The 24,408-nt window shown below is 29.8% G+C and overlaps 1 protein-coding gene across 1 annotated transcript; it reads left to right on the forward strand.

Annotated features, from left to right (window-relative positions):
- The first annotated feature begins 2,020 nt into the window (after window positions 1-2,020).
- Window positions 2,021-23,466, forward strand: Tango14 (transport and golgi organization 14). Its single transcript, XM_067274196.1, has 5 exons — window positions 2,021-2,355; window positions 15,715-15,849; window positions 17,619-17,759; window positions 20,754-20,853; window positions 23,360-23,466. Exons 1-5 carry the CDS (start codon window positions 2,076-2,078, stop codon window positions 23,448-23,450), a joined length of 747 nt encoding a protein of 248 aa, XP_067130297.1. The 5' UTR covers window positions 2,021-2,075; the 3' UTR covers window positions 23,451-23,466.
- Window positions 23,467-24,408: the final 942 nt, after the last annotated feature.

The following is a 24,408-nucleotide window of genomic DNA, read 5'->3' on the forward strand; positions in this document are numbered from 1 at the left end:
GAAGTGTATAGGACGAGCGAGCGAGCGGAAGCCCTAGTTGTAACATACAGTAAATATGTAAAAATTTATAACTAAAACTTACATAGTGTCGTCTACAGTTCATTTTGCGACTTTGAAGACCTGTTTTTTTTATAATAATTGTCTTACACATTAATTGAGCGTTGTTAACAGGTTAAAAATTTCCATAAAATTTGAAAGTAGAAAGCTAGAACATTACGAAACTATTTTTATTTACAAAACGTTTGACGAATATAACGAATTTAATGAATATATACATTGACATCAGATTTAAAATAATAATAATATAAGCGACAACTGAAATTCTGTCAATGAGGGCGACCTTCATAACTGATTCCATAAGGAGTGATCCTATCCAAAGTAGCCCGACTCCCCCAGTAGGGAAAAGTCAGGGTTACCATCACCGGGACCGTAGCTCTCATTGATGAGAGCCTGGAAAATTCCTGTAAGATAGAAAGTATTTTGGAGACGTGAGCATTTGGTGGTGGGTATCGAATTAAACTTTCATTACCGAATTATTTATCCTTGTTGCCAGTTTCATGGTAATGTGATATTCAAACTATGATGTTACTTTATTTGCACAGTTATTGAACACATGGTTATTTGCTTCATATACTGTATTTCTCATTCCCATTTCTATTTTATGTCTTAACTAGCAGGTAGGCCCGGCGTTGCTCGGGCAAAAGTAACGATAGCAAAGATTAAGATTGTTACATTATTGTCACAAAAAGGAGATATTTTTTCTAAATTTAACATTTTTCTCATCTCCGAATCTCCACATAACTTTTGATATAATATTCTTTCCATTTTCTCAAAATAGATAAAAGGCCTGGTGGTTAAGATATCAGTATACCGCTCTAGAGGACCAAGAATCTTATCCAGCGGAGAAACCATAGGGAAATTTCATGGGCAGTCTGCCCCCGATATGTCGAAACTCGTCTTTTATCACCTAGCCTCTTTGATGGCCGGATAGCCGAGAGGTCAAGGTGGCAGCCTACCGCTTCTGGGAGAACCCGGAATAGAATCCAGGCGGATCGAAAAAGCACCAGAAATTTTTTAGGCAGTAGTCCATCCTGATATGTCAGGTCTCGTCCCTCATTATCCGGCCGCCCATTTTTGGCCTGGCCGAACCCATAATGATCTTGCTAAAAGAAGACCTCTTAATGCCCACAGGGCGAAAGCGTTTGAGAAACACTGCAACAGTATTTTCATCCTGTGATTGAAAATGAAGGAAAAAAAAAGTAGTTATCAAAACAAGAATATCGTTTAGTAGTAAATCTATCAGGTGCGCATATATATATGTACTGTACCTATATACTGTATACCAATAGTGTTCAGCTGGAAGTGTTCTGCTTAATACGAAATATTTAATTTATGGTGCTTTTTTTTTTCTTTTTTTGCTCTTTCCACTCTGTGGGCACTAAGAAGGCCTCTTTTTAGCAAGCACATTATGGGCCTGGCCACGACATATCCTGACCACCCCTGAAAAATTCCTGAGGACTTTTCAACCCGTTCGTATGGGTTCGGCCAGGCCCACAATGAGGCGGCCGGGTAGTGAAGGACGGGGCTCGACATATTTGGACCACTCCCGAAAAATTCCTGAGGACTTTTCAACCCGTTCGGATTCGATCCCGAGTCCACCAGAGCGGTAGGCTATCACCTTAACTGCTAGGCCATTCGGCCGTACTTTCGTGCCATATATCAAATTGTCACTTTCACGACATAAATTTCATATTTAAAAAAATTATTTATACAAAATATGTGTACTGCATAAAATGAATAATGTAATTAGACAAATTACGAGAGTAATATAAATATATTAAGAAAGTATCGTTGCACGTACTGTACTTAATAAATTTAAGCCGTATTTCAATTTTGATTTTTAATAGAAATGATTAAATAATTTACTTATTTTATAAATAGTTAAGAAAAAAAAGAAATATCATCTATTTACTCTCTCATTATTTTCGAATTTTTCCTGACGTCATGAATAATGCGAAGCTATAACTTGCCAGATCGCGTGGTTGTGAGCATTGAGCCGGTATGCAGTTTGTAGCATGGATCTGTTTTATAAATTTGTTTTGCATTTAACTCACTTTTTTGGTGTTGTTTTTATCAAAATTGGAATTATATATTTAAGGTTTAAGAACTTATTAAATAGAAAGTTAGGATTAGGTAAGGTGAAAGCGAAATACAGTAAAAAGTTTTTGACAAAATTACCTTCACACATTGGGGTGGTTGTCACTGAAGAAACTATTTCTTATCATGATTTATCAAAAATCATTATTTGGTGTTTGACATTTGACATACCTTATCTTAGTATATATGACCCTGATGGTAAGTTATTTTAATTTGGTTGAGAAGTTCTTGATAAAATAGTCTGCATAATTATAAAAAATAGCAAGTAACATTTCTTATATGAAAATAAGGTAATGAGATTTTTGATTTCAGGAATTTATAATAATTAAGATTAATGCTAGCTTAAATTATCTCAAAAATGATAAAATTTGAGAACTTTCATGTATGCATTTTAAGTTAAAACAGTTAAGATTGTAGTTTTTATCAGTAATCAGATAATCTTAAGTTATTTTTCATATGATTAATGTTAAAAATTAAAATCATAATGATGTGTGTATATATATGTATATTCTAATTGGCTGAAGTGGGCAAGCTGTAAACAAAATTGTTTTATTATTTACTTAAATTCCATTGCATATGTAATTATTTAGTTACTATCAACCCCTTCAAGGATTATTCAACTGTCATTCTCTCACTTCTTGCAAAAAACAAGATGTATAATCAATATAATTGGTATGCTAATAAAGATGATGATGATGATAAGTACAGTAATACCTCTGTTTTCGTTGACTTCGGTTATCGTTGGTTTCGGTTTTTGTCAGTTTTTTCCACGACAAATTTTTGTTTTTGTCAGCGTGCCTACTTGACCTTGCTGCTAATTTTGCGAAAACAAAGGGCAACCTGCACATTTTCCTGCTTAGTGTGGTATGTGAGCATTACCCCACGCGTCTAGCCAAACAATTCTGTTGCTTTCCTTTTAGCTCCATCACGGGATGAAAGAAAGTTTCCAGAGCCAACAGCCCTTTGAAGAAGGCCAGGAACAATTACATTGAAGGAAATCATTGGAAAATATTAGAGCGGCATTAAGATTGCTGAAATCAGTCGTATGTATGGGGAGTTGTCATCTATGATAAGTTCCATTGTGGCGAAAAAGGAACAATAAAGGAGGCTAATGTATTGAAAGGTGCGAACGTGCTAACAAAACAGAGATTGCAAACAATTGAAGATGTCAAACAGTTATTATTAATTTGGACCAATCAAAAACAGTTAGACTGTGATTTTATTTTGGAGGCCATCATGTTAGTCTTTTATATTCATTTTATATTAATTTCTTATTGTTTTTATTATTAAACAATATATTTATTCTCTATAAAATGTATTTTGAAGTGTCTAGAACAAATTAATTGGATTTACATTGGTTTGTGTGGAAATAATTGCGTCTCTTTTGGAATCACCAATTGTTTTTGGACAGATTATCGACAAAAACCAAGGTATTGCTGTAAATCTGTTGAGTCGGCATTTATTTTTGTAGAAAAGATCTATTTACCGTGCAAATTTACATTCTGAATTGTCATATATAACTCATTGGACTAATAATTTTTAATGAACTTTTCATCAATTGTTGAGAATGCCTTATTGACCCCTTTAGGGACTCCTGATATTGAGGATGGATAGATATAAAATAATTCAAGGGCTTTTTTAATAGGCTATGAAAGGATCTTTTAATGACAGTCTGAATTTGTTCCACTGATTAATGGAAAGTAGAAAATAGGGGAATTTGCTGTTTTAGATATATGATATGTTAAATTACTCTGGTCACAGCTGTTAAAATATACAGGGTATACTTAAAGTACTTTAACAGCTTTTACTTTTAACTTGTACTGATCTATTTCAATAAATAAACAATTTATTGAAATGGATCAGTCCAAGTTACATCACATGATAATATCAAGATATATAAACTTTTATTATTGGCAATTATACTGTAACTTCAGTTTGATTTTGTATTTGGAATGTTATACAGTCAGTTCCTTGTTGTTCTCAAGTCAGTGTCTGAACTGAGATATCTAGAGTAATGTCTTCATTTTTGCTGTATCTGCAATACTTTGATTTCTTTTTCACAAATCATCACAAATAGAAGTCTCAGAATTTAGAAAAATGTATAACTTGATAATAACTGCTAAAAACAATTGAAAACATTAATGCATACAAGTATACTAGTAAAACATTAGTTATTAATTGAATTTCTGATAGATATTTGATCTGTTGATCATTTTATTTTAGTTTTAAGCATTCAGTTGCAACCTAGTAAGATTGATTCATGGTTATGCCAAGAAATATAGAAAAGTAGCTCAGCGGACATGTAAGATAGTCATGTATTTGTCAGTAAACTTTGCATTTGTATCAATTTATTTTATAAATTAAAGATTCACTGAGTACATTCTGCTCTTATAAATCATTTTCATTTTAGATTTTGCAATAATGGACAGAGATGGATTTCATGTTGATAATGATAAAAGTGAATTATCTTCTACTTTGCTATATTACTTAACCATATACAGCATATGTATTTGTTGGAAGTTATGAAGCTACTTTAGCTCACCTTGTATATTTTTGATGGTCATTTGTCTCTAACAAATTAGTGAATGACTTTGTATGCTTTCTGTAAAATATCTTTTATGTGATAAGCTATTGGCATACTGCAGAATTGTATATTATCCCTATATGAAAAAAAATAAAAGAATTATGAATGCAGGGGTAACCCTTAGCAGGGCCATATTGAACAGTTTTGTAGCCTGGGCAAACCTCATACCTGGTGCCCTTGATTCAACATTAATTACAAAAAATTGTATGGGCTTTTAATTTCACGGATTTATTTTGGAACCTCCTCGAGGTCAGTGCCCCAAAGCATGTGCCCTCTGTCCTTCCTTAGTTAAGTTTTTGACCCTTAGCAATATAGTCTGCTTCCTTATGTCTGTTCTGGTTAGGCCAAACACACAAAAAAGTAGTACTATTTACTGAACCAATATCTGACAATATCCAAATGACCAGCCATTTTCAGTTTTGCTAGTAAAGTCAAACTTGGAAAAAGCAGAATAACACATTATTAAACTTTATAGAATGTAAATAATATCCACTAACCTGTTTTTAATTAAAGCTGAACAATATAATAGAATCCAGCAGTTTTAACTTGAAGAAGGACACGGAAGGCGTCCAGAAAACGTTTGTTAATTGGAATTGATTATTTTCACACCGGTCACAGGCACAAGTGAGTTGTAATTATATAATATACACCCCAGTGTGTATGAGGAAGATACAATATACTGGATTATCAGGCTATTTTAAGGCTAATATTAATAATGAAATAAACAATAATTTGAATAGAGATAGAGGTTACTGTTTAATTATTAAAATTAGCAGTAAAATAGCTTGATAATCTGGTAGATTGTTTGGCTTTAGCTTTGTAGAAGTTACACTCACAACAAAAAACAAACCTGTTACCGGCATGTATCTTGTAAAAAGTCGTCTCATTAACGTTTTCGAACTGTATAAAGTTCTTCTTCAGGTGGAAATTGGAACATTTGAAAAAATAGAACAAATTTCAAACAGAAAAATTGCCAAATTCCACTGTGACAGACATGCGCTGTTATGGCTGGATGTTATTTATTAGCGATACTTGTCTGAGAAGTTGCCAGGCTGGTGAAAGGTTGAGCTCCTCTTTTTGATTTATGCATGTATTTGTATGGCTCATTTTATATATAGCCATAGCTTCCAACCATTTTATGTGCTCTGGGTGGGGTGTGGTTTCGATGATTTTAGCTTTGTCGAATTCTGCCTCAATGTCATGATCTGATGCGTATATACTTAGGGCCGTAGTGAGCCTTCAGTGTTGTAGGTCTGCTTGGTGTTCCTTCAACCTGGTCTTTAATGAGCACTTGGTAGAACCAATGTAGATGAGTTCTTTTTGTCATCTGTTATCCATTAGAGGGATAGAGAATACCCCGTACATTCTGTTGGGATCTAGGGGGTCTTTCCCATTTTTTAGGATGTCGGCTACCATAGGACCTCTTCTATATATTATCTGCATCTGTTGTTTCTTGGCTATTTCTCCATATACTTCTCTAACATATGGGTTGAAGGTGACAGGAAGTCGTGTTAGTTCGTTTTGGTTGGTGCTAGTCTTTGCCTGTACTGTGGATGTGTTTCCTTGATGATGATGTCTGATTATATGTTGTACTAAGAAAGGGTACCCATGTTCTGTTGCGACTTTTCCAAGATAAGTCAATTCAGTGTCCAGAGCTTGCATTGTGGAGGAGTGGGAAATTGCTCTTCTTACTGGGGTTTTGAATGCAGTTGCTTTATATGAGAACGGGTTGCAGGATCCTGTATGTATATTGGCATTGCAGTTGGTTTTTGGTAGACTGATGTTTGGATGGTAGATGCTTCTGGTTTGATGGCTATGTCGAGGAAGTGGGCTTTCATGCTGCTTGATTTCTCTATACTTATAACTTAAGCCGTAGGGGTTGTCGTTAACAGTTTGTACAAAGGCTGCTATGTCAGGCATCTTCTTCCATAAGATGAGTATATCATAAATGTATCTTCTATAGAGCAAAAGGTCAGGAAGGAACTGTGGGATGATTTTATTTTCCATTTACCTAATGATCATCTTGCATAGGTCCCTGACACTGGGCTACCCATGGGGACACCTCTTTTTTGTTTATAGACTGTACCTTTGAAAGCAAAGATTGAGTTGTAGCAAATCAGATGGGCCATTTTGAGTATATGTTGATGCAGTGCTTGATTTTGAATATAATCTAATAAGAAATCCCTGAGGGAGCAAAAAAGCAGCTGGGAGCTTTACCGACGGGTCTAGTGATTTGAAATCCAGGACTGTGATGAGCTTTGGAGAGACTGGGAGATCTTTCAGCAGGCGTATGAGGTTTTCTGGGTTTTCAATGGTGTAAGGATAATTCTTTAAGCTTGGTGATAGGAAGTGGTGGGTGGCCTATTCTACTTTCCTTGTGGGTACTCTTGCTTTGTCTACTATTGTACGAAGTTGCTCGCCCACTTTGAGTTTTAGCGTATGCAAAGAGCTTAGGAGTGTCAGGCGAGTCAACTATTATGTCCTGTAAGGCCAGACGTTTTGCTGATTTTGAACTGCAGAATAGAGTAAAACGCTTCGCAAGTTTGTGTTTGTGACTTTCTGATGAATATTTTTTGCTGTAGCCAGTTGGGAAATGTCAAGTTCAATTTGAGAAACCTTGTATATTTATATATACCATGCTGGGGATAAGTGATGACCGAGTGCCTTAAGTGATTATAGGATGTGGATGCTGAAAGTATCCCCAGTCAGCAAGGATGGTCACATCTAAATTAAATGTCTGGAAGGGGAGATCAAATGGAGGTCTATGTAGCTTAACTGTCAATGCATTTGCACAGTAAGCTGAGAGATCACAGGTTCAAGTTCCATTTCAAGTTAATTCTTTTCTTTCAAAATATTCTAAATTATTTATTAAATATTAACTTAATTGTAATTGTTAAATTTAATAAGCGATGTGCCTAATGCCTAGCTCTAGTACCAAATTATTTAGAATTTAATTAAAAATTAATATTGGTAATATTGGTATAGTGGCTTAATTTTAATCCAGCAATCATTTGGCATATTACTATAATATTGGTTTGTTTGGAAAGTTCATAGCAATTTTTAAGAGAAATAAAAGAAACTGTTTTAAGACTAAAAATATACTTTTATTCCATTGTGTGTGTGCCATTTTAATGATCTGTTGCCATCTATGGGGGAGCTTCATGATACCCTCTTCATAGAACTTTCCAGTTTTTCCCGCAAAAAACTGATCCATGTGGTTTTTGCAAGCTTCCAAAATATCTAAGTTTTCATCATAAAGGGAATTTTGCAGATAATGGAACAAATGGTAGTCCAATGGGGCAAGGTTGAGTAAGGGCGTAGGGTAAAACATCCCAGCCTAGTTCCAATAATTTTTGGCATGTTCATAAAGACGCATGCAATCTGGCATTATCTTGGTGAAACACAATGCCTTTTCTATTGGCCAGTTCTGGACGTTTTTCTTTAATTGCCATGTTTGGGAACAATACTTATCAGAATCAATTGTTTGATTCTGTGGAAGCAGCTCTTAATACAGGATTCCTTTTCAATCCCATCAGTGAGCATGACCACTTTTGGATGAAGACTGACCTTTGGAGTTTTCAATGGTGGTTCATTTTTCTTACCCATGATCGTTTTCAGCTGATGATGATATAAACGATTCACTTTTCACATCACCTGTCACTAAACACTTCAGAAAAGGGTCATTTTCATTTTGTCTTTCAAGAGAAAGACAAAATAAAAATGAATCCAGTAAGTTCTTTTCCATTATGACATTTGGATACTTCTCAACTTAATGATTCACATATCCAAGCTTTTTTAGATGTTGAAATACAGTACTGTTTGATGACTTCACTATGTTTGCAATCTCTCAAGTTGTGTAATGAGGGTTTTCATCCAATAATGCTTTGATCTGGTCCTCTTCAATAACGGGAGATCTTCTTGAGCAGGAAGCATCTTCAAAGCTGAAATTACTCACTTTAAATTTTGCAAACCACTTTCAAACAGTTGTTTCTGCTACGGCACTCCCACCATAAACATCACATATTTTTTTTTTGCTGTTTGTACAGCATTTTTGCCTTTACAATAAAAAAAAAAGAAACAAGTGTTGATGATGCATGTTGTTCACATCCATTTTCGCAACAAAACAAATTAAACATTATTTGAATAATCTTAATGGCTTTTTTTGTAACGAACATGTCTCAAGGTCATTTATCATAATATTCATTGGTTTGTACAAATTCTAATCAATTGGTGTCACAACTGTCGGCTATCAAAAATCGCTACGAACTTTCCAAACAACCTAATATTTGGCTTGGGATGTTTATATACATATTTTAGTTGTTTGTAAGCTGAGGATGGCAAAACAAAGCCAGAAACATTGGAAAAAAGTAGTTTATTCAATAGAGTTTATTCCCAAGTTTATTCGATAGAGTAACTACTATTCAATCATTTACTCTAATATATATGTGCTAAATATTCTGTTTTTATTGTATTATTACAAATTTTATCTACATTGAATTAACTGTTATGACTTGCGTGTTAGATCATGTATTTAAATTTATGTTCAAATTTAAACTAAACTGGAGATATTTTTTCTTTTTTTTAGTAATGCATGATGGAATGAAAATATTTGATCTTTAATATTTTAACACATTTTTAGTTTTTAAATATTAAAATTGGTTTTTCAGTACTTTTAATTGTATTGATCCTGTACATTGAATAAAAATGAACTTTGTGTTCATAGAATCATTTAAATTACTATTCAGAGATATTTGCATTAATTTGTTTTAATCAGTTTTGAGAACTTTTATAGTTGGTAACAGATGAATATTTATTTAACTTTAGTATTTTTGATTTTGAATTAATATAAAAAAAGCTTTATGCAAAAAGATTTTTATAAAACATCAAAAATATATTAGAAAGTTTATTACTGTTGGTCCTAAATCATATTATAATCAGAGTTATTCATAGAATTAAGGGATGTCAAATGAATGGTAAATAAACTTTAATTATAAAATTATACTGTCGAATTTTTATGATTCGTCCTAGTTTAACACAGTGGTTCCCAAACTTTTTGATTCTAGGCACCCTTGCTAAATGCAGATTTTCCCAAGGTGCCCAATCTCAGATTCTAACAAGTACATTAAATTCTAACATTATAAAAATTTTATAACATTTTGTGGCACCCTGTGAGGAAGCTGTAGCACCCTAGGGTGCCGTGGCGCACACTTTGGGAACTGCTGGTTTAACATCATCTTTTGTATTTAATTCATGGAAATAACTTTTTTACATACTGAGATCTAAATGTAATTTTCATTGAAAGTACAGTGGAACCTCACTTAATGAGCACCTTGCATAACGAGCAAAATAAATTGTGGAAAAATGACTTGCTTAATGAGCAATGTTTCACATAACAAGTGGCCAGGAGAAGGGTAGTCCCGGATGTGCACATGCCCCATCAGTCCGTGTTTAGCACTTGTTCGGTAGCATCTTAGTGTCGCTCGTGATCACATTTTTCCAAACTTGTGTGTTCACACACATTACGTATAAACATCAACAACCATAGCCCGTTATTGATGGCCGGATGGCCGAGCGGTAAAGGTGGCAGCCTACCGCTCTGGGGGACCCGGGATCGAATCCGAACGGGTCGAATAATCCCCAGGAATTTTTTGGGGGGTGGTCCGTTCGGATATGTTGGGCCCCGTCCCTCACCACCTGGTCACCCCATTGTGGGCCTGGCCGAACCCATAATGGGCCTACTAAAAGAGGCCCTCTGTGCCCACAGGGCGGAAAGAGTTAAAAAAAAAACAAAAAACAAAAAAGCCCGTTATATAATAAACATGCCAAATGAAATGCCAAATTCTTGGGCTGTGTAAAGGCTATAATTACATATTAGAAATTAATTAATTTGACTAGAGGTAGGCAGTTATGCTTCCATCTCATACTAAATTTAATGATTAATTCCAAATTAAATTTCAGAAATGTCTAAATTAAAAATTAATTATTTATAATTATTAAATAATTAATTAATGTTTATCAGACAAATTATCTGATTTCTTTTTCTGTTTTCTGGAAATGGAATTTGCATTTCAGGTTGGTTTATTCCATGCTAGAAGAAAAGATGATGATTCACGCTCCTTAACGATGTTTATTGTATAATTTTCTTTGAATAAACATTATACATAAAGTATTTGAATATTTTTTTGGCATGGAATGTATTATCGTGTTTTTACATTAATTTTTATGGGAAAAATTGTTTTGCTTAACGAGAGTTTCGCATTACGAGTAAGACTGGAACGAATTATGCTCGTTAAATGGGGTTCCACTGTACATCAGAGTTTTTTTCAAAAACTAACTGTGTGAGGATAACTTATAGCATGACAATGATTCACTAAAATTTTCATTATTATTTGTTGCTGTTAGATTTTGCATACTAATCAAAATAATTCTTTATTAAATCATTTTTTAGTTACAGAACTTGTTTATAAAGAACAATCGTGACCAAATAAAATTTTTATTGCTCCCTGCATTCATTCTTTTCTTTTTTTAATCTTCAGATATGTTCAGTATGTTAATGTAACCATACATACAAATTTAGTCCAATGCAAGTTTTTAATTAAATTAAATACAAATTTTAAGTATATTAGCCATATAATGATCAAGTATAATTGACTTAATCTTTTTATTATTAATTCATTGTTGTAAATATTCCATGTTTAATTTTAAAAATTATTAAAATCTTTTACTATATATTATCATAATAAAATAGCATACATTGATTTTTATTTTATAGTATTTCAAAAGTTTAATGTTTTTATGTATTATTATTTTATTCCAATTTATAATTATCACTTGGTAATTCCATATAGTAAAATACTGTTTTATTTCTGAATTTTAAGGATTAAACTGCTATTTTCAAGTAACCAAAAAAACTTATAATTTAGAAATTCTTTCAGCCATCTTTAGCTAACTACTAATACAAAAGAATGATGAGTAAAGATTTTAGTTTTATCATATAAAATATTATTACTTTCTACATCTGAATTAATTATATAATTTTTAAATCTTGCTAAAACAAATCAAAAATGCTTTAAAAATATTTTATAAAACAATTTTAGTTTGTTAAAACAATATTTGAATATTATTTATTATTCGGATACTGCTATACCTTTAACTGGATAAGAAAATGCAAATGATTCTATATTTGATGTTAAATATGAATTTGAACTTTTAATAAACTTGATAAATTTATTTAATGAATGATTAGTTTTGGAAATGATAAGATTTAAATTCATTGCTCTTACAAATTATAAATGTGTTATCAGTTTTATTAATTTAGAAACAGTACCTTATTCCAACTAATGGGAATTTATATATCATAAATTACTTTTCAAAATGTTGATCATAAAAATATACTTATTATATGCTTTCTGTTTGAAAATAAATAATAAAATATATATATAATGAATGCATCCAAGAATTTAATTTCTTACTATTGTATGGATATTCCTTGCTTAATGCAGGATTTGATAAACACATGAAATTAATTGCGGCAATTCCTTTATATATACAGCAGAAGTTTTAATTTATGCAGCTTTACCAGCTGTCTTTACTTAACATAGATACTGTATTTTGATTCATGAGATTTTGATATACATGGTAGGATCAAGGGACTAATTAACCATATTAATCAAAGGACTACCTGTATATGTGAAATTATTTGATGTTTCCAAATTATATCTTTAAAATTTTTCTTGATTGTTTACCTTAAGTTTAAAGTAAGACACTGATATTTTTTAGTTTTAAGTTGTTATAATACATTTATGCTGTGTGCAAGGTCATAGAAACTGTATAGAAGGGGGGGTCTGTGCATAGGATAAACACCTTTTTCTCTCAGCTCAAAGAAAAATCCCCAGCTCCTCTATCACAACAGCCCTGATTGTATCTAACGTTTTGCACTTTTGCATTGTGAATATTTTTAATCTGTTGAAATATAATGTAGAATTAACTTCTCTGGGAATTTTATTATATATGAAATTTTTTAGATTTTATAATATTTAGAAATTTAATATTTAGAAATTAAAACACAAAATATGAAATATTCTCTAATTCACTGAATAGCACAATATACAGAATGAAAAATATTTTTTCTTGTATAATAGAATATTCTGAGTGGAAACTGTTTCACATTATAATAAATTTGTGTGTGTGTGTATATACATCATACACACACACACAGTATAATAAATATATATATATAATATAAATAAATAAATAAATATATATATATATATATATTTAGTTAAGCTATTTAAATTATTTATGTAAGTTTAAAAATAAAATTTACAAAGTTTATTTATAATCTGAACACTTTAGATTGCTAATTATTTTATATTGTCTCTTTTAATGCATCATATTAGAGTTATAAATTGTACTTGAATAATTTTCTAGTTTACAAGTGGCAAGTCAAATAATTAAATAGTAATTTATTATGATATATTGACATTAACCAGATGTTTGTATATTTTATTTCATAACTTATTTAAGTACATTTTGGTTTTTTTACTACTCAGATGAAATAAATAAAATACTTGATAAATAGTTCACAATATGTTATATAATTTAAATAGTTTTTTTTTGCTTAAATTATTGAAATTAAAATTTAACTTTCAATGAATGGTTTATATATTTAAATGTATGAAATAAATCATAAATATCTTTTTAGGCATGTAAGTTATGGAATATGATTTTGTTTTAAGAAAAGATATCTAAGAAATTGCTTCACAGATTACTTAGCATTTTTCATTCTAAAAATTTTTAAATTTCTGAAAACAGTCATGCATTGTTATTTAATGAAGCATTTATAGTGATGTTAATATTCGATAGTGTGTTAATAAGTAATGTAAACAAATAGTGATTAATGATTTAGTATATTTTATGTCTGTAGTAACTTCTAATGTTATTTTATGATATGCATGGTAAATTTAAAAGAACAAAAAAGTTTAAATTTTTGATTTGTAATTAATTAAAAAAAACCCAATTGAAATCTGTTTTTGTATTGAACTGATGTGAAGAATAATATTTTGATTGAAGAAAAAACTGTTTAAATTATTGTTAAAAGTTAGAAATTACCATATTGTTCTGAAAATAATAGTACAGCCTCCAAGTTTCAAGTGTTTCATAGAAAAAAAAATAGAACTGAATATGGTATGACTTTTCTATACAAACATTCCAAAACTTATTATATAATATATATATATATATATAATTAGTAATAGGTCAAATGACTGCTGGATTAAATTGGGCTACTTCTCAGCTATTATTTTTAATTAGTATAGTTTGTCACTAGAAGCAGGTTCCTAATACCTGCCTCTAGTGACAAATTATTTAGATACTAATTAAAAATAATAGTGAACAAGTAGCCTGATTTAATCCTGCAATTGTTTGGCATATGACTTTTTTTTTACGTCTGCATAATTACCTACAATTTTCTTCTTGGGTGATTTTCAACACTTCCAATCAGACAATTCAGTTAAAAAAACCTTAGGCTGCCATATCAGAATAAATTTAATAATTATAAATCAATGCAGTGAAATTGCGATAAAATCAGTAAAATTCATATCTGCAGAACAGACAAGAAACAGTCTTACTTCATACTTTCAATCGAACTACTTGGATTTTCTGCAAATGTGCTTCAAAGTAATTTGTAGTAACTACATTATTTGATTTAGATACCCTGATGAGACTAAAAAACATTATTTTGTTAGTGGAAATATGGGCTGTGTAAAATGTTGTATACTCATACCTGATGCTAAGTATAGTGTAAGGAAGAAATTGTAGTCTTTTGTCATTAGACTTTATTATTAAATACCCTTGAGGAAGACATTGAAATGTCAAAAGTACTTAAGCGTAGAAAATATATAAGATCAGAATAATGATTTTAAACTATGTTAAGTGAACATAAGAACATTTTTTAACCCAAACACATTAAAATTCAAAGGTGGAAATAAAGTTTTGATTTAAACTTAAAACAAATACAGAAAGTGTTCTCAATATATAAAATTTGTTTAAAGAAATTGCTATCCATTTTCATATTTTATTTAAGATAAGGCTAACCATAGGAATGCAGAAACATTGGCTACTGCATGGTGATATTTTTATGAAGATTAATTTTATTAAGAAACATTTATTTTATTGTCCACAACTACATTTTCAGTTATTTACTTATGTATTTATTTTGGAATTCTCATTCTCATTTATATTTAAATTTACTTTCTATTTTCACATTCTATTTTATGGTAACTGAGTTGTATAAGATGTTCAAAGAAGGCAGAGAATGCATCAAAGATGAATTATGCTCTGGTAGACCATCCATTTCAATTGAAGAACAATGCCTTGCTCAAGTGCTTAATGAATGCCATTAACAATTAGACATTATTGAACATGTTCCAGTATCATGTGGATCTTGTCAAGCAACTTCAAAAGATCTATCAGCATGTCTAGAGTTGTTCCAAAGACTGAATTTTTTTCTAAATTGAAAAGACCATATTAACATCAACATAACCTTGATTTTTGACTGATGTTTTCTTTAATTGTCATGGTATTGCACATGACAAATTTCTTCTGACTGGCAAAACTGTCAATAAAGGATATTATTTGAGCATTTCAGATTGTTTGCATTAAGCAGTTCATAGAAATGACCTGATTTTTAGGACGAAAACTTGTGGATTTTGCGCTACAATAATGCATATGCTCACAATGCTCTTGTTGTTTGTGAATTTTTGGCCAAAATTCAACACAGTTCTCATGCTCTGTATTCACCTGATACGACACAGTGTGTCTTTTTCCTGTTTTCTCAACTAAAATTTCTGCTTCATGGTTAATTGATCATTTAACATGAAATTCACGGAGAATCCTGATTGATTTTATATATAATATAAAATTTATTTTATTATTTAACTATTTTCTTCTCTTGTTTCTTTTTCTTTTAATAGGAAAAATTAAAGAACAAAAAGAAAGACTATATAGGCAGACCATAGAGCTTAAGGAAGAAATTCTCCAAAAAGAATCAGTCAAATATAAAATTGTTTTTCATAACATAAAGAAAGAAAATGAATCAAGAAAAAATGGTAAATTTTTTGAAATATTCTTTTTCTTAATTCATTATAAGAATAGATGGGTAAATGTACAGTACATTAAACATGTGTTGCATTTTCTATGTTTAATTTATTTAAGATGAGATATCTTATCAAATCTGTAATTTGGGCTTAATAATCTATGGAGAGTTAGTTTTTAAAAAAAATTCTTTAAAGAAAAACTAGTTAAACTTAACCGGTTTAGTGATTTTCTTGGTGGATTGTCATTTTTTGTAAAGGAAATAGAATGATTGTGTAATTAGTCAGGTAGGGGTGTAAGTCAGCTGACTTTTAGTGGAGACTCGTTTAATCCCATGTCAGGATGAACCTAAGGGATGTTTGTGTGTGGGTGTGGCAGAATTTTAGGAAAAATGTCCTGATTTATATATATATATATAATAATAATAATAAAAAAATATTAGGAGAGTCCTGATTTGTATGGGATGACTTACAATTACCCGAATACGTAGTTTAGGTTTTAAGTTATGGACCGAAATTTGCACCTTCTTAATGGATATCTTAAATATTTAAAGAAATCATTTTTTTAATAATAATAGTTAGTTTTCATTGAATTTTATGCATTCTATAATCTTGATCTGAATGGTATCGTGTTTGAATATGGAGAAAAGCAAGATAAAAGTGATTTTGTCATGCTTCTTAGCTTGGTTGGAATAAATTATATTCATAAAAATCACATTGCCAATATTATTTTTATGAATTCCCTTGTTCAATTTACTTAACTAGAGTTCTGATTAAATTTGTAATGTGCAACTAGTTTGGACATTTATAATTATAAATTGCTAAATTATTTGTTTTTATTGAAATAGAAATCATATCATACATCATTCATGTAAAGTAAAATCTGAATAATATGTAAATTACATAAAGAATTTATCAGATTTAATATTCGAATAAGATTTTCATTCTTTTGTAATTATTCAAATATTTTATCTGACTTTTAAGTTTTATACTGGCTAAATCTAAAGAGTTATAGCCTGTTCCAGCTACCTTTTTTTTTTAAATTATTAAATCGTTTTGGCTATCTGAGTAGCCAGGATTCAAATAGACCATTAAATGAATGTTTAATCCTGACGATTGAAACATTCATGTAGTAGTCTACTATTTGAAAGTTCAATCCTGAGGATGGCTACTCACATAGTGGAAAATGTGTAATAAGTAAATAAATAATAGCTGGAACAGGTTATAACTCTTTAGATTTATAAAGTATTAAGTATTCTATGATTTGGTGAAATCATTAATTTCTAGTTCAACTTTAATTTTTCTTATTGGTTGGTTACTGTTGTTCAAGGAGTTTCTTCTAAAACACGAAAATATGAAAAACTAGTGAGAGAATTGGGAATTTTCAGCAAATTGAATGACTTCATACTTACTTTCTAATTTGACATTTGTTTTATGATGCTTTAATAACGTTTTCGTAAATATAGCAATATACATCAGTGTATGTCATATACAGTTTATAATTTTTCCTCCTTTTAGTTTCAAATATCACTTCCCTCTTTATCCTCTTCTATTTTAATTTCCATTGTAATTAATTTTCTAAATATATTTATATAGACTTTTAACATTAAAAAATCATTTACTGAATTTTATTTTAAAATTTCATTTCATTAAAAATAAGAAAAATACACAAATTTAAAATGATTGGAAATATTCCAATATTTAATTTTGTTATTCAAAATGCATTATAAAACAATAATACTGAATTTATAGTTGTATCTAAAGTAAAATTTTATATTTATTAGGCTTCAGTATGCATGATATCTGCAGGAAGGTAGAAGTCATTTTGCTATGCAGAGAAAATGGTAAAAGTGATATTGTAGATGCAGTGAGAAGATATTCAGTAGAAAAAGAATCAAAGTTAAAATTTTGTAATTATTTGAAAGGTAAGTATTGATTGATAGTGATAAAAGTTACACCAAAATAGATTCAATAATAATGAATAAATATAAAATATTTTAAAATTTTAAAAGTATCATCTGAGATAGCATGTTACTTATTTTTTTTTTCACAATAATCACTTATAATTCATTAGGATTTGCAGAAAGTGCATTTCCTTTTTTAAATTCCTACTATTAGTTCACACTCTCCCTATATTTATCTTGTTCAAATTTTCAATCATTAATAAAATACTTATTATTCATCCACTCAAGTTCAAATACATTTTTTTAAACTTGTAGTGGATGACACTTGATGTTAATACAGTTTTTTCAAATATTAATTCATTAATTAATTAAATTTAAACTCTGGTGCCCGTCAGCAATATGCCGATTCCGACCGATAGAGGGCGCGAGGAGAAAAAAGCGAAATTTGAAATTATTTAATGAAAAGTAACTAAAATAAAATTTTTCTTTGTTGACCTAAGTAGGAATTGACTTTAAAAATTTTTTTTATATTACTACTTGTTCTATCTCAATTCAAACTACTGGCCTTTCTTATAGATTATTTTAAAATCATATTAATAAATAAAATATATATAAAATCAGTTTGGAAGTTAAGACAAATATTTATTATATTTCAAGTAGCTAATATTTTCCATTGTTTTCAAAGACAAGCTTTACAATTGTATTATCATCATTTTTCTTTCTGCACAACCTTTTTACATTTCCATCAATCATCGTCTAATTGTATGCAAATAATAGTTTTCAGGTGTCGTTCACTTTGTAACTTTGAAAATGTTAGCAATATGGGGCTATTTATAATAATAAGCAGTTATTAGAAAACAGGAATTTTAACAATTTCTGACAAACATTTATATTGTACTTTTTATACTGCTCTTTACAGAAAATATCAAAAATTAGTTTTTTAAAATTAATTTTTATGCAGACATTAACCATAGAGTGGTGCAACTATTGTCACTACTTCTTAGCTTGACAGTACAGAGCAGGAATGTTATTTTATGCTAAAATTTCAAGTTGGATTTTAACACAGTTGGTAGCAAGTTTTTCCTTGTGTATTTAATATAAACCTAATTTTAGTTTTATTTATAAAAGAATAAAATCCTACGGAAGAAAGGACTAAAAGTTTTACAACTACATTTTTTGGCTGTTTAATTGGACTTATTGCACCATGATTTTGAGCAACTTTTACTTTGTTTTTTCTTTTGTTATTAGACACTAAATCTCCAAGATGTACATTTTTGGGTTTTCTATCCTTCAATCTCTTCCAACTGCTGCAGTTTATAAATCTACCAATCTTATGTAGATTATATTGAGACCTATACTTACAGAATATTGAATGCAGAAAAATATTCAAACTTTCAAGAACTTGGCCTGTTTCAAAATCATAAACACACCCAACTTTTTTTTGATAAGAAAAACATTTACAATAGTAATGTATTTATTATATTAGTATGTTGTTTACAACCAACATCAATTTAAACATTTTCTGAAATTTTTAGAGCTATCTGACAATTAAAAATTGAAAATCTGCGATAATTTTTTTTTTGTAATTGTTTCAAAAGTATAAACACAAGTGCCTAAAAATAGTATAATAAATTTTTTATTAACTATTAGTTTAATTAGTTGTCACCAGAGGATTGTACAAACAATTTTAAACAGGTTTTTGTGATTTAATACACTACCTTGTGGAAAAACACTCAGTAAATTACATTATTTCCAAAAACACTAACAAAGGGAGCAGGACAATCTCTTAGACAAATTTTGGCAAATGTAAATCAATCTACATGTGCTGGGAGAAATGTGTTAACTCAGTGAAAATTATGGCAGAAATAAGTGATGTGGAAGGCCTAAACACCTTACACTTGAAATAAGAGAGATTTTTTTCAGCTACTGACAGTCAACAAGTTGTCTGTCAGAGAATCAGCATCAAATTGCCAATTTCAGTTTCTCCAGCAACTGTATGGAAATGTATGCATAATCATAAAAATGTCAAACTTACAAAAATTAATACAATTGCACAAAACAGCTAGATTAAAGTGGCCCAAAATAAGATGACATGGAAAGAGGAGTGAAAACAAATAGTCTTTTCAGATGAAAAAGAAATGGAATTTGGATAAACCTGACAGTTATAGTCATTACTGGCATGATTTGAGGAAGAATGAAGTCAGAATGAGCAGCCAGCAAGGTGAGGGCTATGTGATGATGTGGGCAGGATTTGGATGGGGGTAAAACAGACATTGTATTTATAGAAGGTGGAATGAATTCAGAAAAATATCAAGAAGTGTTGTATCAAAATTTAATAACTTTTGGATCACTAATTGGATGAGAGAACTGGAAATTTCAACAGGATAATGCTGTCATTCATGCATCAAAGTCAATTAAAAATTGGTTTGCTGAAAAAAAATTAATGTAATTGATTGGCTATCATGGAGCCCTGATATGAACCCAACAGAGAATGTTTGGTGCATTATGAGTCATCTTGTTTATGGCCAAAACACAATACAATACTTTAAATGAACTGAAATTAGCTATCATGGATTGTTGCCTTCAAAACCTAGTAAAATGTATGCCTGATAGAGTATTTGAATTAATTAAATCAAATGGTAGAACTACAAAATATTCAGACATCACAAATCATTTTTTTATGCATCAATGTTTATACTTTTGAAACAATGAAAAATTGAAAAACTTTGATAATTGTCAGATAGCTCTAAAATTTCAGAAAATGTTTAAATTGATGTTATAAACAACATACTAATAAATAAGTACAGTACATTACTATTGTTAATGTTTTTGGTGTGTTTTTAATTTTGAAACTAACAAACTTTTTTCAATGATTGTGTATGGATACATTATATTAAAATTTACTAGTGTAAAAATACTAAGTTAAAATTTGTGTTTGGCATAAATGTTGTGTGTTCTATAAAGTATGCTACTTTAACAAAAATGTTTATTAAGACCATTTATTAATTTCATTAGGAAATGCAGACTTTCCTGATCCAGATTTGATATTACAATATGGTCCATGTCGATCTGTTATGGGTTATTTGCCATGGCATATTCGTTTGACAGAAATGACGTGAGTATATCCTTACTTGTATAGAAATATTCTTGTAATATTCTATTATTTTAATAATTAAATTATTGAAATAATAATGAAATTTTTAGATATTACATTTTCTGTCAGAAAGAATTTTGTATAAATCTTTTACTTTCCTGTTATGAATGAAATATTACAAAAAATTAAAAATAAATTCGCTCTCAAAATATGTAACAATACAAATAAGAAAATGAATCAGTTAATGTAACTATGTAAATGTACTGTAGAATTAGAATAAAGAATATTAACATTTTTCATCAATAAAATATTAAAAATATGATATTTTTACAAAGTATTTTTCAAACCTAAATTTTTTTTTTAAAGAAAAATTAGGCCATAAAAATTTTATATTAATTATTGTATCTATACACTAGTTATGACTATATAATTTCAAGATTAAGAAGAGGTAAGTGCATCCTTGGAGTAACTGCATCTTTCTGTAATATCTTATCAGCCAGTTTAAATTAAGCTGATGACAATACATTTATAGCTCATAAGTTTAGGTATTGATAGTATTCAAGCTTGTTTTAACATTACTTCCAGAAGATAAGACCAGACTTTTCAAACTATTGTTGCAACCACAAGTTTTTGTATTTAAAATTCAGTATTTGTGATTTTAATTTTAACCACTCAGCAGTGAGTGATGAATATATTCATCAAGGGCGATTGTGTGGCAGTGATGAGGGACGTATATATTTGCTAAATTCTTTCGGGGTATCGCCAAAAACTACCACGAAAAAAAATTCACATAAAAAATGAATTATGTAACAATAAAAAAAAAAGACTTGTCTTTACTAGACATTACCGTTTTGGAAAAAGATTTTGTGAACAGTTATGAAAAAAAATACTTTAAAAATTTCCCACATTTCTTCTCCACAACCAAGTGGTAGTGCCACATCTGACTGTTCCACTGTTGAAAAGTTAAGATAAAATATTTAGAGGAACATTATAGAATAATAAGTGCAAATATTCCAAGTTGTAAAGCATCTCACCTGTGTGTTTTATGACAGGGTGCATTTAACCCATGAAATTATAATAATTGGGGTAAGTGCACCTATACCAGTGAGGTAAATGTACCTCTTTTTTTATTCTACACACACTCAAGATGTGGCAAAAGAAAGCAGCTAGTGGTTAATTATTTCAATATCTTCTAACCTGATTACCAGTGTTAATAAACACTTCATCCTCAACAAACCTTTATCTTCGGTAATGCTTAATTTTTGGGACGGTTTGAAGTTGTTCTAAGGAAAGGCGTTCTGAATTTGGAATCCTGTTTTGAATTAACCTGAAGCAGACCTTGGGTGAAGCTGAAAACGTTTGTTCCCAAAAATTAAGCATTACTGCAAGATAAAGGTTCGTTGAGGGTGATTTGTAATAATGAAATAATTAAACACAAGACAAGTGTCTGACATGTTGGACAAGTTGTTGTTACTCTGTTTATCAAAGTCGACAAAGTTAATGATTTCTTCTTGACAAGGTACATAATTTTTACAGTAGCTAGATGTGGAAGATTATGCAGACATTGTCAAGTCTTTGTAAAAATGCCATGGTGGAAGATACGATTTAATTACTTCTTGTTTCAACTTTGTCTTATTATGATCTAGAATAAGATGCTTCAAAGGTAGACCTAGGCTATCTTTTCAAGAGAAAATTACTCTCAAATACTTTAATTTTCTTTTGTAAATCACTTTACATTTCTATTGTTACTAGGGACTTATTGTAATTTAACTAATACTAGTTTAAAAGGCAACAGTAAATGTACCATTGTTACTTCATTTGCTATGGCTATACTTGCAGTGGCGTGTACTGAAGTTTCTTTAAATTATATTAGAATTTTAACATAACAGTTTTTGGGCTTATCATGTGTGGTTATATCTTATTTAATTACTAATTTTAAAATATTTTCACAGCCAATTTTTGTAAAAGAAAATGGTTATGAAAATAATTTTAAATTATAAATTAAGTAAAAGGTATAACCACATAAGCTCTAAACTTTATGTTAAAATGATAATGCTAAATTTAAAAAGATACAAAATAGAAAGGCAAAAAGTATTAGTCAAAATGTATTGAAATTACTACACAAATGACAGGTTACTTTCAGAGCTTTGGCACTTGCCCCAGCATTTGGTTTTATTTTGATCTTCCTAGCTATTACAGTGGGGTGTGTTTTTATTCTCACTATTAGGGGGTAAGTGTGCACTCCAGTAAACTTATTTTGGCACAACACCAAGTCCTGTGATATGGGTTGTGAATATCACAGGTAAAGAACGGTCAAGTTATTCCAGCAATTAGTTTTTAAAATCAGATAAACTTTACCTCACTGGCTGAAACATTCAAATTTTTGAGTTGAAGTTGTATTTACCTCACCTGTCTTTTAAACAAATTTATTTTAAAAACTTCTAAACATAATTGATTATAATATATTAGAATTCTTTTTTTAATTTTAGCTGTCAGAAATTTTAACTTTTTCTTTTTTTCCTTACAGTTTTTCAAGAACCCATCATCAAATAGATTTATCAGACTTTTTTAATAGTCTGGTTAGGTATAATAAATGTGAACAACGTTTTGGTAAATAAAATTTACAAATCTGTATTTTTATGATTTTGTTCATAATTATCATATTTGGAAATCATATCATATGTGACTGACAAAAATGAAATATTGAATTTGTGAATTGTATGTTTTCATAACACACAATGCTGTATTAAAATAAACAATGTTTAATGTTATAACAATATATTTTTAATATCAAAGTTACAATGATCTTAAAAATTTCAGATTTTATGCTTTGCAGTAGCAATTATTTTTTGTTTTACCCGTAGTAGTAATATCCTACTGTTGAATATTTTTTAACATTATAATTTCATTGATAAAACATTTCATATTACAAATTTAAATTAGTTGAATATAAAAGAATTTTTATCAATTTAATTTAAGATACTTGTAGAAGTTTTAATGAAATTTTTAACAGTTGTAAGAATAAAAATCAAAAATTTTAAGAGACAATCATTTTTAAAATGTTAACAGTACACAATAAGGTGAGAATTACATGGCAGTCCTTTTATAACAATTGAGAAATTAGACAATGCGTGATACATACCATATATGCTGGCTTAGAATTTTAAGCTAGAAACTTAAGATCACACTTATGTGTCCACAATGCAAATCAACTTATATTGGAGGATATTGATAGGATAGCATTAAAATGTGAATAGCCTATTGCAAAAGTGACATATACTGTATAATAATGTCATGCTGCTTTCATCAAAAAAACTAACCACGATATCTTTTAATATATACAATACTATATACTTTATGACAAAAGGAATATGGACAATAAGAAATAAGTAGAATACCAAACAGCCACTAAAAATCTTCAAAATATCTTGGAAGAACTCTATTAGGCTCAATCAATACTACCAAGATATTAGTGAGGTTGAGGCCAAAGTTTTAAATGTGAAAATGTGTACGTCAGACGTTCAGCGCCACTTTCCTATAAGCCTAGAAGTTTGACAATGGCCTTTGGAATGTCGA

Source organism: Centruroides vittatus, unplaced genomic scaffold (genome assembly GCF_030686945.1).
Source record: "Centruroides vittatus isolate TY-2023 unplaced genomic scaffold, ASM3068694v2 contig_543, whole genome shotgun sequence".
Classification (NCBI taxonomy): Eukaryota; Metazoa; Arthropoda; class Arachnida; order Scorpiones; family Buthidae; genus Centruroides; species Centruroides vittatus.